The sequence below is a fragment of the Eulemur rufifrons genome, chromosome 6 (genome assembly GCF_041146395.1).
Source record: "Eulemur rufifrons isolate Redbay chromosome 6, OSU_ERuf_1, whole genome shotgun sequence".
Taxonomy (NCBI): Eukaryota; Metazoa; Chordata; class Mammalia; order Primates; family Lemuridae; genus Eulemur; species Eulemur rufifrons.
This window is the reverse complement of record NC_090988.1, coordinates 100,486,330-100,499,695: the sequence shown is the minus strand read 5'-3', so window position 1 is coordinate 100,499,695 and position 13,366 is coordinate 100,486,330. Positions and strand designations below refer to the sequence as shown.

General features: G+C 47.7%; 1 protein-coding gene across 9 annotated transcripts in view; it reads left to right on the top strand.

Annotated features, from left to right (window-relative positions):
• The window catches only part of PPP6R3 (protein phosphatase 6 regulatory subunit 3), a 145,199-nt gene extending 140,937 nt beyond the window's left edge, over positions 1 to 4,262 (top strand). For all 9 annotated transcript variants that reach the window (XM_069471735.1, XM_069471727.1, XM_069471733.1 and 6 more), the window contains one exon: positions 2,432 to 4,262. In XM_069471735.1, the coding sequence (XP_069327836.1) occupies positions 2,432 to 2,483 (52 nt within the window). In that variant the 3' untranslated portion in view covers positions 2,484 to 4,262. The remainder of the gene's footprint in view (positions 1 to 2,431) is intronic.
• Positions 4,263 to 13,366: the final 9,104 nt, after the last annotated feature.

Below are 13,366 nucleotides of genomic sequence, written 5' to 3'. Positions count from 1 at the left end.
GCTTAAGCCAAGGAGTTTGAGGTTGCTGTGAGTTAGGCTGACGCCACGGCACTCACTCTAGCCCGGGCAACAGAGTGAGACTCTGTCTCAAAAAAAAAAAAAAAGAACTGTTTGAGCATCTCGCCTTCTAGTGAACGATTGGGAGGAAGAGGCAGGGTAACACTCCAGCACTGGGGGGTTCAGCCCCAACTGTGCTTCTAAGGGTTGGGCAAATCCCTCTTTTTCCTTGGGGTTCCACCCACCCATTCATTCATTTCATTTATTTTTTTTAGAGACAGGGTCTCGCTCTGTCACCCAGGCTAGAGTGCAGTAGTGCGATTGCAGCTCGCTAACGCCTCGAACTCCTGGGCTCAAGTGATCCTCCTGCCTCAGCCTCCCAAGTAACGGACTACAGGCGCATGCCACTACACACTGCTAATTTTTAGAAAATTTTTTTATAGAGACAGGATCTCACTATGCCTGGGATGGTCTCAAACTCCTGGCCTCAAGTGATCCTCCCCCTCAGCCTCCCGAAGTACTGGGAGTACAGGCATGAGCCACTACGCCAGGCCTTTCCTGGAGTTTTCAATGTATTTTTTAATGGTCCTTTGTAGGTCTAATTCCCAATCAGTTATGTCAACTCCCTAATTTCTACCTATAAATTTCCTTTATATTGAGGGCCACCTAGAAGGCAAGATAATCAGGTCTGTCCCAATTGGGGTAGTTGCTTCAGGGCTTTATTCTTGGTTTCTCTGACATAAATGATACAAGAGGTTATGGGATCATTTCCTTGGCTCTCTGGAATGCAGAAGATGTTTGCCTAAGGGGAAGCCACTTGCTCTTTTCTCTGGCTGGAAATACCTTGTGTGAAGAGCACTGCCTCTCCAACCTGCAAGGCTGAGACGATGGAGGGAAATGTAGAGTGAGCAGTGGAAGACGAGAGGGCATCACTCGTGTCCGTGCCTTCGTCAGCCCTTCTTCCTGCACACTACACACACTGGGTCTCGGCCTGCTGATAAAGCAATAGCAAACACTCCCGGTAATCGAGGGACACAGGAGGGTGTTTTCACGAAGAATCCGTGAGGCTAGATGAAGGGATTGGAGGAAGAGGAGTCCACGTTAGGTGGGGCAGAGGGAGAGGCCTCTCTGAGAAGGTGACATTGATGCTTAGGATGTGTGTTTTGATACATCATTTGTGTTCTAAAGCAACGTGTGGCATTGTGGAAGATTGAAGATCACCAGTCTTCCCCATGTGATTCCCGTCACACCAGATGCCAAGGTGCTTTGGATTGTCAGGCGAGCTGTTTCCTGTCGCACTTAAAGATCTGCATTGCCTCAAGATCTTCCTCCTCACAACTGGTTGTTGAGCATGTTCTCTGTCTGCCAGCCAGTGTGCCAAGCACTCTGCACACGTTATGTATTTATTAAACCCTATGGGATTGGGGAAATTCTTGTCCCCCCTTTACAGGGGAGAAAACAGAACTGACAGGAGTTTAAAAATGTACTTAAGATCACACAGCTTGTTAAGTAGTGAAGGCAGGATTTACACCGGGTATGTCTGGTTCCAGAACTCTTGGTTCCTGCATTGCTGGTAACAGAGACTTTATCCAGTGGAAGCAGAGAGGGTTGGGTGTGCGTGGAGCTGACTTCTTGGTTCTCTGTCATAACTAGCAGGGACCAGTATTGAAAGCGTTCTAGTTACAAACTTTGTGTGCTAGTTAAAAAGTACTTGTACACTTCCCAGTTATGGCTCTATGCATCCTTTTCCAAGTCTACTTTGTAAAATTTTGGTAAAGCCTTCGAGAATGTGCTATACATCTAGGTTGTAATTTTGGCAGGAAGCCAACACTTTGCTGTTTGGTTGCCACTTTGTACCCTATGGCACCTCTTCTCCATCTTTAGCCTGCTGTTTGCTTTGTGGGGACATACTGTTCAAGTGTACACATTCAATTGCAATAGTTTGTTTTATTTATAAACCTTTTCTTTCATTTCTTTTTTTTCCTCTTTCCCAGTAGCAGAATCCTCTTTTTCAAGTGAAATTTTATGTGGATCCCAATCTTTGGGACAGATAAAAGCTTTTTTGAAGGAAGAGTAAGCAAATAGCTTCTGAAGGCTCTGGGAGCAGCAAGTTTAAAAACCACCAACCTGGTCTCTGCCTATGCTGCTGAGAAGCTGCGGTCGGGCAGTTTCCACGGAGCACCTGGGCTTCTGCAGCCTTTGCTAAAGGCCTGGTTAACCGATGATGAAGCTTAGATGCTGCTCAGATATTTCTGGCACTTTAGAGAAATTCATTTATGAAGCATTCGTTAGTAACTGCTAAGGTCCAGGTCTTGTGCTAGACATGGGATAAACAATATTAAAATAAATGTTGCCTGCCCTTAGGGAGCTAAACGAAATTAATTTTCTCACATTTCTGTTCCAAGTGCTTCAGATGTCTCTCTTGCTCCCTTAGGACTGACCAGCCAAGTGTGCCAGGCAGCACATCAGTTAACGGCCCCGTATGATGGGTGATGTCTGCTGCTGCCAGCTGAGGACTACAGACCGCCACCATTCAGGGGCTCGGGGGGTCAGCTGGAGCCCACCAAGCTGTCACTGCTGCACTCACTCTGCAAGGGATCAGGACCAGCGACCTTTATATTCTAGATTCTAAGACATTGTACAGAGAAACTCAGAAGTGTAAAAATATTGCACATTGACAAATACCAAGAATTTTTGCGTATGTTTATATTGTATTGTTCTAAATAATGGGTAGCCTGTGAAATAAGATCTTGCCACCCATGTAATAATAGTAGTAATACTATAGTTAAAATGGCTGTAAGAATAGTTTTATAAAAGTGAATACACAGATCTATTGTATTTGAAACATAACTATTTGACAATTATTAGTGTGACCAAAGTATTAGGCAGTTTTCATACATTTTTCACCTTGTACAAAATTCTGAATTCATTTTTCTTCCAGGTTGGCAAGGAGTTGTAGAATGGAAATGCCCTCTAAGTGTTATTTTGGTTGTTCTAACTTACAAAAGTGATTTTGAGTAAGAAATATTTGGTGTTCTTTTTATAACCAGTTTTTGATTGGTAATTGTTTTCTGTATTGTTTAAAACGGATCAAAATGTAAGTCTATTGGTAGAGATTAAGTATTTATTGCTACAGCTTAGTTGATAAATTGATGTTATTGTAAAGCCATATGTTTTGTTAAAGTCTTGTTTGCTTGAAATGATTCTTCCTACAGGTGAAACACTAGAATACTTGGAGTGTATATGGCTTGTGGTTTGGGTTTTCTTTGGTTTTTGTTTTTGTTTTTTGTTTTCTTTTGGTAGTTCATCTGCCTTTTAACCCATTCACCAAAATTTACCTTGTTAACAAGCATCACCAACATTTCAGAGCAGTCTGCCTATTTAACATACCTAAATCATATTAGGCAATTCAGTTGAAAAATGCTCGTGCTGCTAATGGAATTAGAGTGCGTTCATTTTACAGGCTAGTATTTTAAAAGTAGAAATCAAAATCTGGCACCTAAGCATGTTAATTGTTTTACTGTACCTTGTGAGGTTTTCACTCATAAATTCTAAACCAGTGTATTTTTTTTAGAACTGGTTTGTGTATATATATATAGTGATTATGGATACTAATTCAATGTAATTTATAATTTTCTATGTCAATATAAAAATACATCACAGCCTTCTCAAACAGCTGAAGCAATATATTGTATATTGCCATATCGTCTGGTGAAAGGGTTAAATTACTTCACCTCTTGCACTTTTAGATGCAAATCAGTTTTTCATTTCTGTAATAGAAAATTATTCACGTATTTTTACATCATTTGTTTTTCCTGACCAGTATTTAAAACCAAAAGGATATTCTGAAAAATGGCCAACGATTTTTTTAGAAATAGCATCCCAAGCAGCGTGCCTAAACATTACATTGCATATGGAAATAAAAGAATCAAATGTCTAATGCCTTATTTCTTATTTACATTTTCATTTTAAATGGTGTAGAGACTCTTCCTGAGGTTTACCGACACAAACCTAGCACTCCGAGGACAGTGGAGTCAGCAGTAAGCCCTGGGACAGATGGCAAGGGTGGCTTCCTTGACCTTTGCACGCCGCCTCAGGAACGTTCTTTCTGTTGTGAGCTCCTCTCTGAAGACTGTCCTTGTGCATCCTCCTCTGAAGCCCAGTCCCCCCAGAGGACAGGGCTCCTTCTGCTTGTCTCAGGGCTGCCTGGCTGTGTGGCTGGACCTCGGGGATTGCTGGTGGGTAGCGCACTCTTGTCTCTCCTGGTGGCGAGTGTGGCGGGCCACAGCCAGGGTTTGGCTCCGGTGGCGGCACACACAGCCTCCGTGGCTTGGATTTGGTCGGCTTCTCCACCTAACCCAAGGTAACACAGTGTCTTAAGTCATCCCGCTTACTGCTGGGGAAAGGACACTCGGGCTTTTTCTTTAGGATAACATTTTGTTTTGCTTGTCTTTTGTGGCAGGGAAAGGATATGAGGACAGGAATAATAATTCTGTGGGGGTTGGAGGGTGCCAGCTCGAGGACCGGAGCAAAGTATACTCCCATTTAGTTTCTACTTTAATCTCTGTGTATTGGCCATACAGAATTGCGAGACTAACAGATGTCTACGATACAATACCTGTATTAAAAATAACAAAAATAAAGCCTGATTCTTTCTTTGTAGAAATCTTCTCTTGTACCTTACTTGGGCTGTAATAACGAGACGGGGTGTGGGGCTACAGTGAGAGAAACACCACTGGGCTTAATGGGTCGGTTCTTCCTGCCATAGCTCTCGTGTGTGTGCCAGATCCTGCGTGAGAGCTCTAGACTGGACTGCCCGGACGGGGTGGCACACGTCACAGGGGCTTGTCTTGCCCACTGCTGTAACCCAGACAGTGCCTGACACGGGTGCTCGGTAGGTTTTTTTTTTTTTTTTTTTTTTTTGAGACAGAGTCTCACTCTGTTGCCCAGGCTAGAGTGAGTGCCGTGGCGTCAGCCTAGCTCACAGCAACCTCAAACTCCTGGGCTTAAGTGATCCTACTGCCTCAGCCTCCCGAGTAGCTGGGACTACAGGCATGCGCCACCATGCCCGGCTAATTTTTTTTTTTTTGTATATATATTTTTTAGCTGTCCATATAATTTCTTTCTATTTTTAGTAGAGACGGGGTCTCACTCTTGCTCAGGCTGGTCTCGAACTCCTGACCTCGAGCGATCCACCCGCCTCGGCCTCCCAGAGTGCTAGGATTACAGGCGTGAGCCACCGCGCCCGGCCTATGCTCGGTAGGTTTTTGTTGACAAGGGAGCTGCCACCAGCCCCTGTCTCGATGGTTCTGATGCTGTCTCCGGGCCTCGGCTTAGCTTCGCGTGCGGCACTCCCCGGCCTGTAACTTTTGGCTCTCAGCATTACAGATAACACTTCAGTTATAAAATGTCCCAGGTGTTCCATAGTTTTACAAATGTGATGCTATGTTACAACTCCTCACTTTTCACTCTCCCTCCACCTGTTTGCTTAAAAGCGTGTCCCCCTGTCGTCATCCCCTAGCAGTCCTCTGCACTGCCTCTGTAGTCCAGGGCACGCGCTTGGGAACCAGGAGGCTTGTGTTCACAGCCCACATCAGCTGCTCACAATGTCGACCTTAGGCAGGCTAACTTCTCTTTCTCGGGTTTTTCTGTCAGATGGGGAAAATGACAGTAACAGGTTCATAGACTTAAAGTAGACAGGCTGTCCTCAAACCCCTGGGCTCGAGCAGTCCCCCGCCTCAGCCTCCTGTGTGGCTGGGACTGCAGGTGTGCTGCTCTGAGTAGTTTTTGAGTTATGGTAAACGTTTAATAAATGTTAACTCTACTCAACCCCATAATGTCACATGCTAGCCTTTCTAAATCCCTGCTTTGATCTCGTTAAATAAAAGCACCTCCAGTAAAGTCGGGCATCTTCACTCCAGTCAGTTGAGTTTAATGATCCTGCTTCAGCGGTCACCTCCGTCCCACGTGCCACGTCTGGCCTGCCCCCTGCATCTGTGAATAAAACTGGATATTCGTGTGGGAAGAAATGAACCTTGGTTTCTACTGTATGTTGCTTACAAAAATTCATCCAGAATAGATTATAAATCTAAACATAAGCACTGAAACGGTGAAGCTTGCATGAGCACAAACCATAGACAAGGAAATCAGCTCCCATCAACATGGCGTCTGCTCTTCAAAGTGAGCAGGCAAGCTCAGGGACTGCCGGGCAGAAGACGTCTGTGTGTCCTGAGAAAGTGCTTCGTATCCTGAATATGGGGGGGACACCTGCAAGTCAAAAAATAAGATGAAAAACGCCATTTAACAAACGAGCAAGAGACTTGAACACATACTCACAAAGAAGATACAAATGCTCCTCAAGTACCGGTGGGTTATGTCCCACCCTAGAGTGAAAGTACTTTATACGGTGAGAATAGCACTGGTTGTGTCCCCCGCGTGATTGTGTGGCTGGCTGAGCTGGCACCGTGGGAGTATCACACAGCGTGTCGCCAGCCCAGGAGAAGATCAAAATTCAAAGTACAGTTTCTACTGAATGGTTATCACCTTCACACCATCATAAAGTGGAAAAATTGTAAATCAAACCAATATAAGTTGAGGACCCGTGTATACATGAGTGGCCATGAGAACAGAAAAAGTTGTTCAGCATCATTAGTCCCTAGGGAATGCACGTTAAAATCACGAAAGGATACCATTTCCCGTCTGTTGGAATGGCTAAAATTAAAAAGACATTACCAAATACTGATGAGGATGTAGAGCCACTGGAACTCGCACTGGTGCCTGAAATGATAACTGTAGTATACATGGATTTGGAGTCCCAGAACAAAAGGAGAGAAAGAATGGAGTAGCAGAGACATCGACAAAAATTCCCAAACTATGCAAAGACATTAAGCTACAGATTAAGAAACTGAATACTGAGGAGAATAAATTAAAAGAGCACCACACTCATCACCGTCATAGTAAAGCCACCAAAACCCAAGGAGAAAACCTAAAAGCAACTGAAGCATTACCCAGGCCCCTCAGAGTTGTGGTTAAAGTCTGGCTTATCGTCTTCGACACCTGAGCCTGGAGAGTTTTGTTTATTTGTTTTAGAGAGACAGGGTTTCGCTCTGTCTTGCAGGCTGGAGTGCAGTGGCCTGATCATAGCTCACTGCAGCCTTGAACTCCTAGGCGCAAGTCATCCTCCCTTCTCAGCCTCCAAAGTAGCTAGGACTACAGGGATGCACCACCACACCTGGCTAATTTTTAAAATTTTTTGTAGAGACAGGGTCTCGCTATGTTGCCCAGGCTGGTTTCGAACTCCTAGCCTCAAGCAATTCTCCCACCTCAGCCTCCCAAAATGTTGGGATTACAGGTGTGAGCCCTGTGTAGTTTTAAAAACAAGAGATGGTTGGTCCGAGTGCAGTGGTGTTTACAACTAATTGATCACAACCAGTTACAGATTCCTTTGTTCCTTCTCCACTCCCATTGCTTCACTTGACCAGCCTAATAAATAAATAAAAACAAGAGAAATTTATTTTCTCAGTTCTGAAGGCGGGGACGTTCAAGATCAAGGCACCAGCAGGTTCCATTGTCTAGTGAAGGTCTCTTTTTTGCTTTCAAGATGGCCCCACCTAGACCACAATTGCATGGGCAGAATTTGCCTGATGCAACTATTTTGGACCTCTGGAGCCTATTGAAGGCTTGCAAATTCCAGGGGACGTCTTGATAGTACCCAATACTGGGGATTAAGTTTCAACATATGAATTTGTGGGGACACCGACATCCAGTCCTGCCCGCGGTCAAGGGGGGAGATTATGCAAGGACACGAACACCTGGAATCTTCCTAATGGCTGGAGTGCACGTGGTGCACCTGGGCATTTACTTTGTGGAGGAAGTGGCTCAGCTTAAAATGTATTAATATGTAGACTCATGGTCAGTGCCAAATGGCATGGCTGGCCGGCCAGGACCCAGAAGGAGAGAAATGGAATGATCCGAGAGGGGAAGGTTTGGAGCAGAGGAGTGGGATCAGCACGTGGGAGTGGACGTGAAGCGGGAAGCTCTTCGGGTCACAGCACGGCCCGGGCATCCTCCGTGGCAGAGCCCCTAAGCAGCCAACCAGACAAAATAACCCCATCGGTGGATGTGAGCCAGCCGTGGTGGCCACGTCAATGCCAAAATGACAGGCACCGGACCCAGGTGGCCAGAGTAGTGACAGAGGACATGCACGAGCCCAGTGGTGTTGACTGCTGCCTCCCGAGGCCAATCTGGCTCCTCTGTCTGAGTGTCCAGCTTACCTGTGACAGGTGACAACATCCTACCACGGATACGGCACCATTCCACAGGGGGCCCAGCAGCTGCTTGGTGGCAAGCTGACGACATCGGGCCCCTCGTCTGGAAAGGCCAGCAGTTTGCACACAGACGGGCTTGTCTTCCAGGGATGGTTTGAGTCTCCTGGCTCCAGGGCCTCAGCCAGCAGCAGTCTCCAAGGGCCGGAGGAGCACCTGCTCCGTGGGCACGGAATTCCTCACGACACGGCGCCTGCCCGGGGAACCCTCCTCACAGTGCAAGAGACGTGGGAAGGGTCCATGGCCGTGAGCTGCACTGGCTGCATGTCATCGTCCTGCAGCTGCCAGCCGGGCGGAGCACTGGAACGGCCTCCCGGATGGACGCCTGAAGCCCGGGCTTGGAGGCAAGGCCGCCTGAAGACCGGGCCACCGTCCGGGATGCCGTGTGTGTGTGTGTGTGTGTGTGTGTGTGTGTGTGTGTGTGGCACTGAGTTCTCAACAGGAGGAGGACGGTCCGGGGGCCCAGAGGTGGAAGCAGGAGTGGCCCAGTGAGCAGCACTCCCAGTGGCCCACGGGAGGACGTGTTTCCCGACCCCACAGCGCGTGGCTCTCCAGGATTCGGGTCTGTTTCCACAGGGGGGTTGCTTGCTGGGGGCAGGATCACAAGCCGCAGCCTGGGTCAGGGCGCTCTGGGCCCCTTTGGACCCGGACCAGCCAGCTGCGAGAGGGCCACCGCCTCGGTGGAGTTAAGGGCCCCAAGCAGCAGGAGGACGTAGCTGCTGCCCCGCGGGGGCTGGGGGCAGAGAGGAAAACGTGCAGGACTCAGGCACCCCACTTGGGCTCTCCGCGGTCCCTCCTCTTCCAGTGACTGGCAATGGGCCTGCACGGCATCCTGGCCCCGGCAGAGTGTCGTAATCCTCAGGAATGAGGGTTTGGCCGGGGTGGGAGCGGAGCGCTGGGGATTTAGGACGGAGACTGGTGGGGAGACGAGAGAGGCTGTCGTGTTCCTGCAGGACTGCGGCGGTGGGTGGGGGCTGTCATTTCTCCTGCCAACTTCCCTCTTCTAAATCCACAGAGCGGCCCCGAGGCGCAGCTGCCCGCACGTGTGGACGAGTGGCTCTGCGCCTCGCGAGCGTGGACAACGGCAGGCTCAGGGTAGCGCCAGGTACCCCGAGAGGATGATCCGCCAGCAGCCGTGGGAAACGTGGTCAGGTCAGCCTCCAGCGGCAGCTCCTGCAGCCACGGGAACCAGGCCTGGGAACAGCAGGGGACCAAGGTCACACTCTTGGCCCGGTGCCGGCCCCCAGGCGTGGGCAGGACAGTGGTGGGGCAGCCTTGCCCTGCGCTCCTGGCTCCTGCTGGGCGGGAGACTGTGGCAGCGTCACCGCCTGTCCTCGCGGCCTCACCCCCCAGTGAACCTCCGCTCCACTGACACCTGCTCGTGTGAAAATGACACACGATGCCAACACCACCCCCAGGACAGCCGATGTCGATACCAAAGTAGACTTTCAGGGAAGAAGAATTATAGAAGCAAAACATAGACATTTTACAATAATAAAAAGGTCAATCCGCCAGGCAGATGAACAATTATAAACCTGTAGACCCCTCATAAACCTGGTCCTGAAACACAGAGCAAAAGCTGACAGACCTAAAGGGAGGGAGCATTAGGACATGGACATCTTGGGGGGCTTTATTCTGCCTGCAGCACGGGTTAGTTTTATCGTATGTGAATCATACCACCATAAATTCGCTCTTTTGTTTTCTAAAGTGACCCAAATCATCTTGGAAATGTAAAAATATTCCTTGATAATCCTTGCCATGAAATAAAAGCTACCGTCTGTCTGGGAAGCACTAAGGAGCAACAGGCTTCTTAACAAAGCCACGGCGAAGGTGACGCCTAGGGACACAGCTCCTGCGACACCTGCCTTACCCAAGAAGGTTTTGGTTTTGGTTTTTTATGCATCAGGTCTTCATTTTAAGAAATTAGAAAAAGAACAACAAAACATATCAAAAGAAACTCAGAAGAAAGAAAGATTAAAAGCTGACAATGCTGGAAGAACAAGATGAGAAATTACAGAATGATTTAAAACTTGCATCCCAGCATTTAGGGCCGCGCGTACTGCAGCCCCTGCAGTGCAGCCAAGCAAACCATGACACAGAAGTGCCCACCGCCTGGGGAGCGTTTGAGGCCACGAAGTTTTATGTAGCCCTTAAAAAGAACGATTTGCACATCTAGGCCAGGTGACGCTGTGCCCTCACACCTTGACCCACCGTCTCGACAGATAAGACGAGCGCAGTACATCAGCGCAGCCGGGAGGAATCATCCGTGACGTTGAAAAGAGAAAACTGAAAAGACGTTTCTAGCTCAAAAGGAAGGAAACGTCTGCCAGGACCAGACACGGTAGACGGGAATTGGAGAGAAGCTCTGAAGCCGGGTTGCCAGCAGTGCTGCGGGTCCCTGCCACTGACACGGTCCCTGCAGGGTGGTGGCAGCCTGGGCTGGGGTTGCCTCACTCTCTCGAAAGGAGCAGAGAGAGATGCCAGCTCTGCTTGGGCTGCAGCTTTACAGAGCAGCCGGGCCCCCGAGGCAGGCGGACACACACACCGTGGGGCCCCAGGCTCGGTGACTATGTCCAGAATGTCCTTGGGTCGGCACGGGACGGACACAAAGCCCCATCAGAGGAGACGGCTCCGACAAAGAGCTGCAGAACCCGGGGTAACCATCCCCAAATGATTAGACAGACACAGAGGGGGAAAGAGAAGGAAGAGTCACCCCACTTCGGAAGAACTTGGGACGGAAATTCCAAAACACATCTGGAATTCTAACGTTGACAGAGTTATCCGACTCGATCGTTTGAATCCACTTCAGAGGAGATAAATTTTGTAGAACAGCCTGATAAAGACTGAAATAGATATGCCTGGAGGACTCGAGGAGAGAAAGAAGATCCACTGAGCGGAAGGCACCGCTGCCACCAAGGAAGCACAGAACCGTGGACAAGGGCGGGGAGGAGTCGGGGAGAAAAGCGTAAAAAGAACTGCTTAGAAATCTTGTAAAAAATGGTCATTGAAATTAAAGAAGGAAAGTGCTGGACAGACAGGCTGAAGGCTAGACTAGCCGTGGGCCGGGCAGCGTGGACGAGAAACTCGGCGGGGCTCTGCTTGAGGAGAGAAGCCACGTGCACCCCGGACTGCAGTCTGCGGGGACACTCAGGGGACCGTGGAGAGCAGTACTGGAAGAAATGGCAGCTCACGGTTTCGCAGAACTGGGGAAAGCCCTGACCCCTCAGGCTGAAGCTGGGTCCGGATCCTCAGCAGGATGAAGGATGATGTCTCAGCGCTGCTCGGTGGACTTCGCAGTGGCCTGGGCATCCCTGAGACAAAAAGTGAAAAGAATCAAGTATCAGCGAACCTTAAAAAACAAAATAGCAAGTGATTTGGCGCCTGCAAGTCCCTATGTATGAATCTTTAACTTGTCAAAATCTGCTTAAAGTTAATGTTGGACTCCTCTGGGGGAGCCAAGTGCGTCTCGCGACAGTTGGTTCCGCTCACCTGCCCCCCGGCTCTCCCTGTGGTTGTCACATGTATTACACCCGTGTGTCATAAACCTGCCAGGCGTTGCTATCGTTTTTGCTTTAAACACTTATATGTCTTTTTTGGGGGGAGAGGGGAGTGGTTATTTTATTTCTTCTTTGTTGAGGTGAAATTCACACACCGTCAAAGTAGCCAAAGTGTGCAATTCAATGCAATTCACCACCTCTGTCTAGTTCCGCGACGTCCTCACTTCAGAAGGGAACTCTGTGCTCACGGACTGGAGCAGCGACTCCCAGTTCCAGCCTCCTGTGGCCCCTGGCAACGCCGGTCTGCTTTCTGTCTCTCTGCATTTGCCTGTTGTGGATATTTACATACACGGAATCCTGCAACATGTTACCCTTGTGTCTGGCTTCTTCCCCTCAGCATAATGTTTTTGAGGTTCACCCATGTTTTATTATGTATCAATTCTTCACTCCTTTTCATGGCTGGATAATACGCCACCTTATGGATGGAACACAGTTCATTCATTCATTTAGACACGAGTTATTTTTTACCTTTTGGCTATGGTGAATAGTGGTGCAACAGTCATAAAGACATTAAGAGAAGGAAAGAAAAAACCTACATATAGCCTATAATAGTACACGTTTATTTACCACTTTTGGTATTCTGCATACCTTGCTGTAGATCCATCTGGGCCATTTGCTTTCAGCCTGAAGAACTTCCTTTAGCATCTCTTGCAGTGAAGCTCAGCTGGTGAACAATTCTCCCCAGCTTTGTTTACCTGAAAATGTTTTTCTTTGACTTTAATTTTTGTAGAACAGTTTCAGGGGATATAGAATCACGGTGACAGCTTTTATTTTCTCCCAGTGCTTTGTGTTGTTTCATTGTCTTCTGGGCACATGTTGCTGTTCCCTGTGTGTAGCGTGTTGTTTCCATTCTCTTGTAGCTTCCAAGGCTTTCTCTTTGTCTTTGGGGTTTAGCAGTTTGCCTACGATGTGCCAAGGTTTTTGTTTGCTTACTTTATCCAACTTGAGGTTCACTGAGCTTCCTGAATCCGCAAGTTAATGTTTTTTTTTTATCAAATTTGGGAAGTTTCCAGTCATTATTTCTTTAAAATTTTTTTCTGCCTCTCTCTCTTCTCACCTTCCTCTCCTGGGATTTCAGTTACGTGTGTGTTAGATTGCTTGATATAGTCTCAGGGGTCTCTCAGGATATGTTCCTTTTTATTTAGTCTTTTTTCTCTGTGCTCTTTGGATTAAATAAATCCTACTATTCTGTCTTCAAGTTCTCTGATTCTTTCTCCTGCTGTCTCCCATGAGCCGTAGAGCCTATCTAGTGAATTTTACATTTATGTTATTTTACCCTTTAGCTCCAGAATTTCCATTTGATTCTCTTTTTATTTTTGTAGTTTCTATTTCTCTGTTGAGAGTCTCATCTGTTTATTCATTAAGACTATATTTTACTTTAATTATCTGATCATATTTCTTATAGCAACTTTGAAGTCTTTGTCTCCTAAATCTAACCTCTCGGTCCATTCAGAGTCAGTTTTTATTGACTGCCTTTTTCCTGAACAT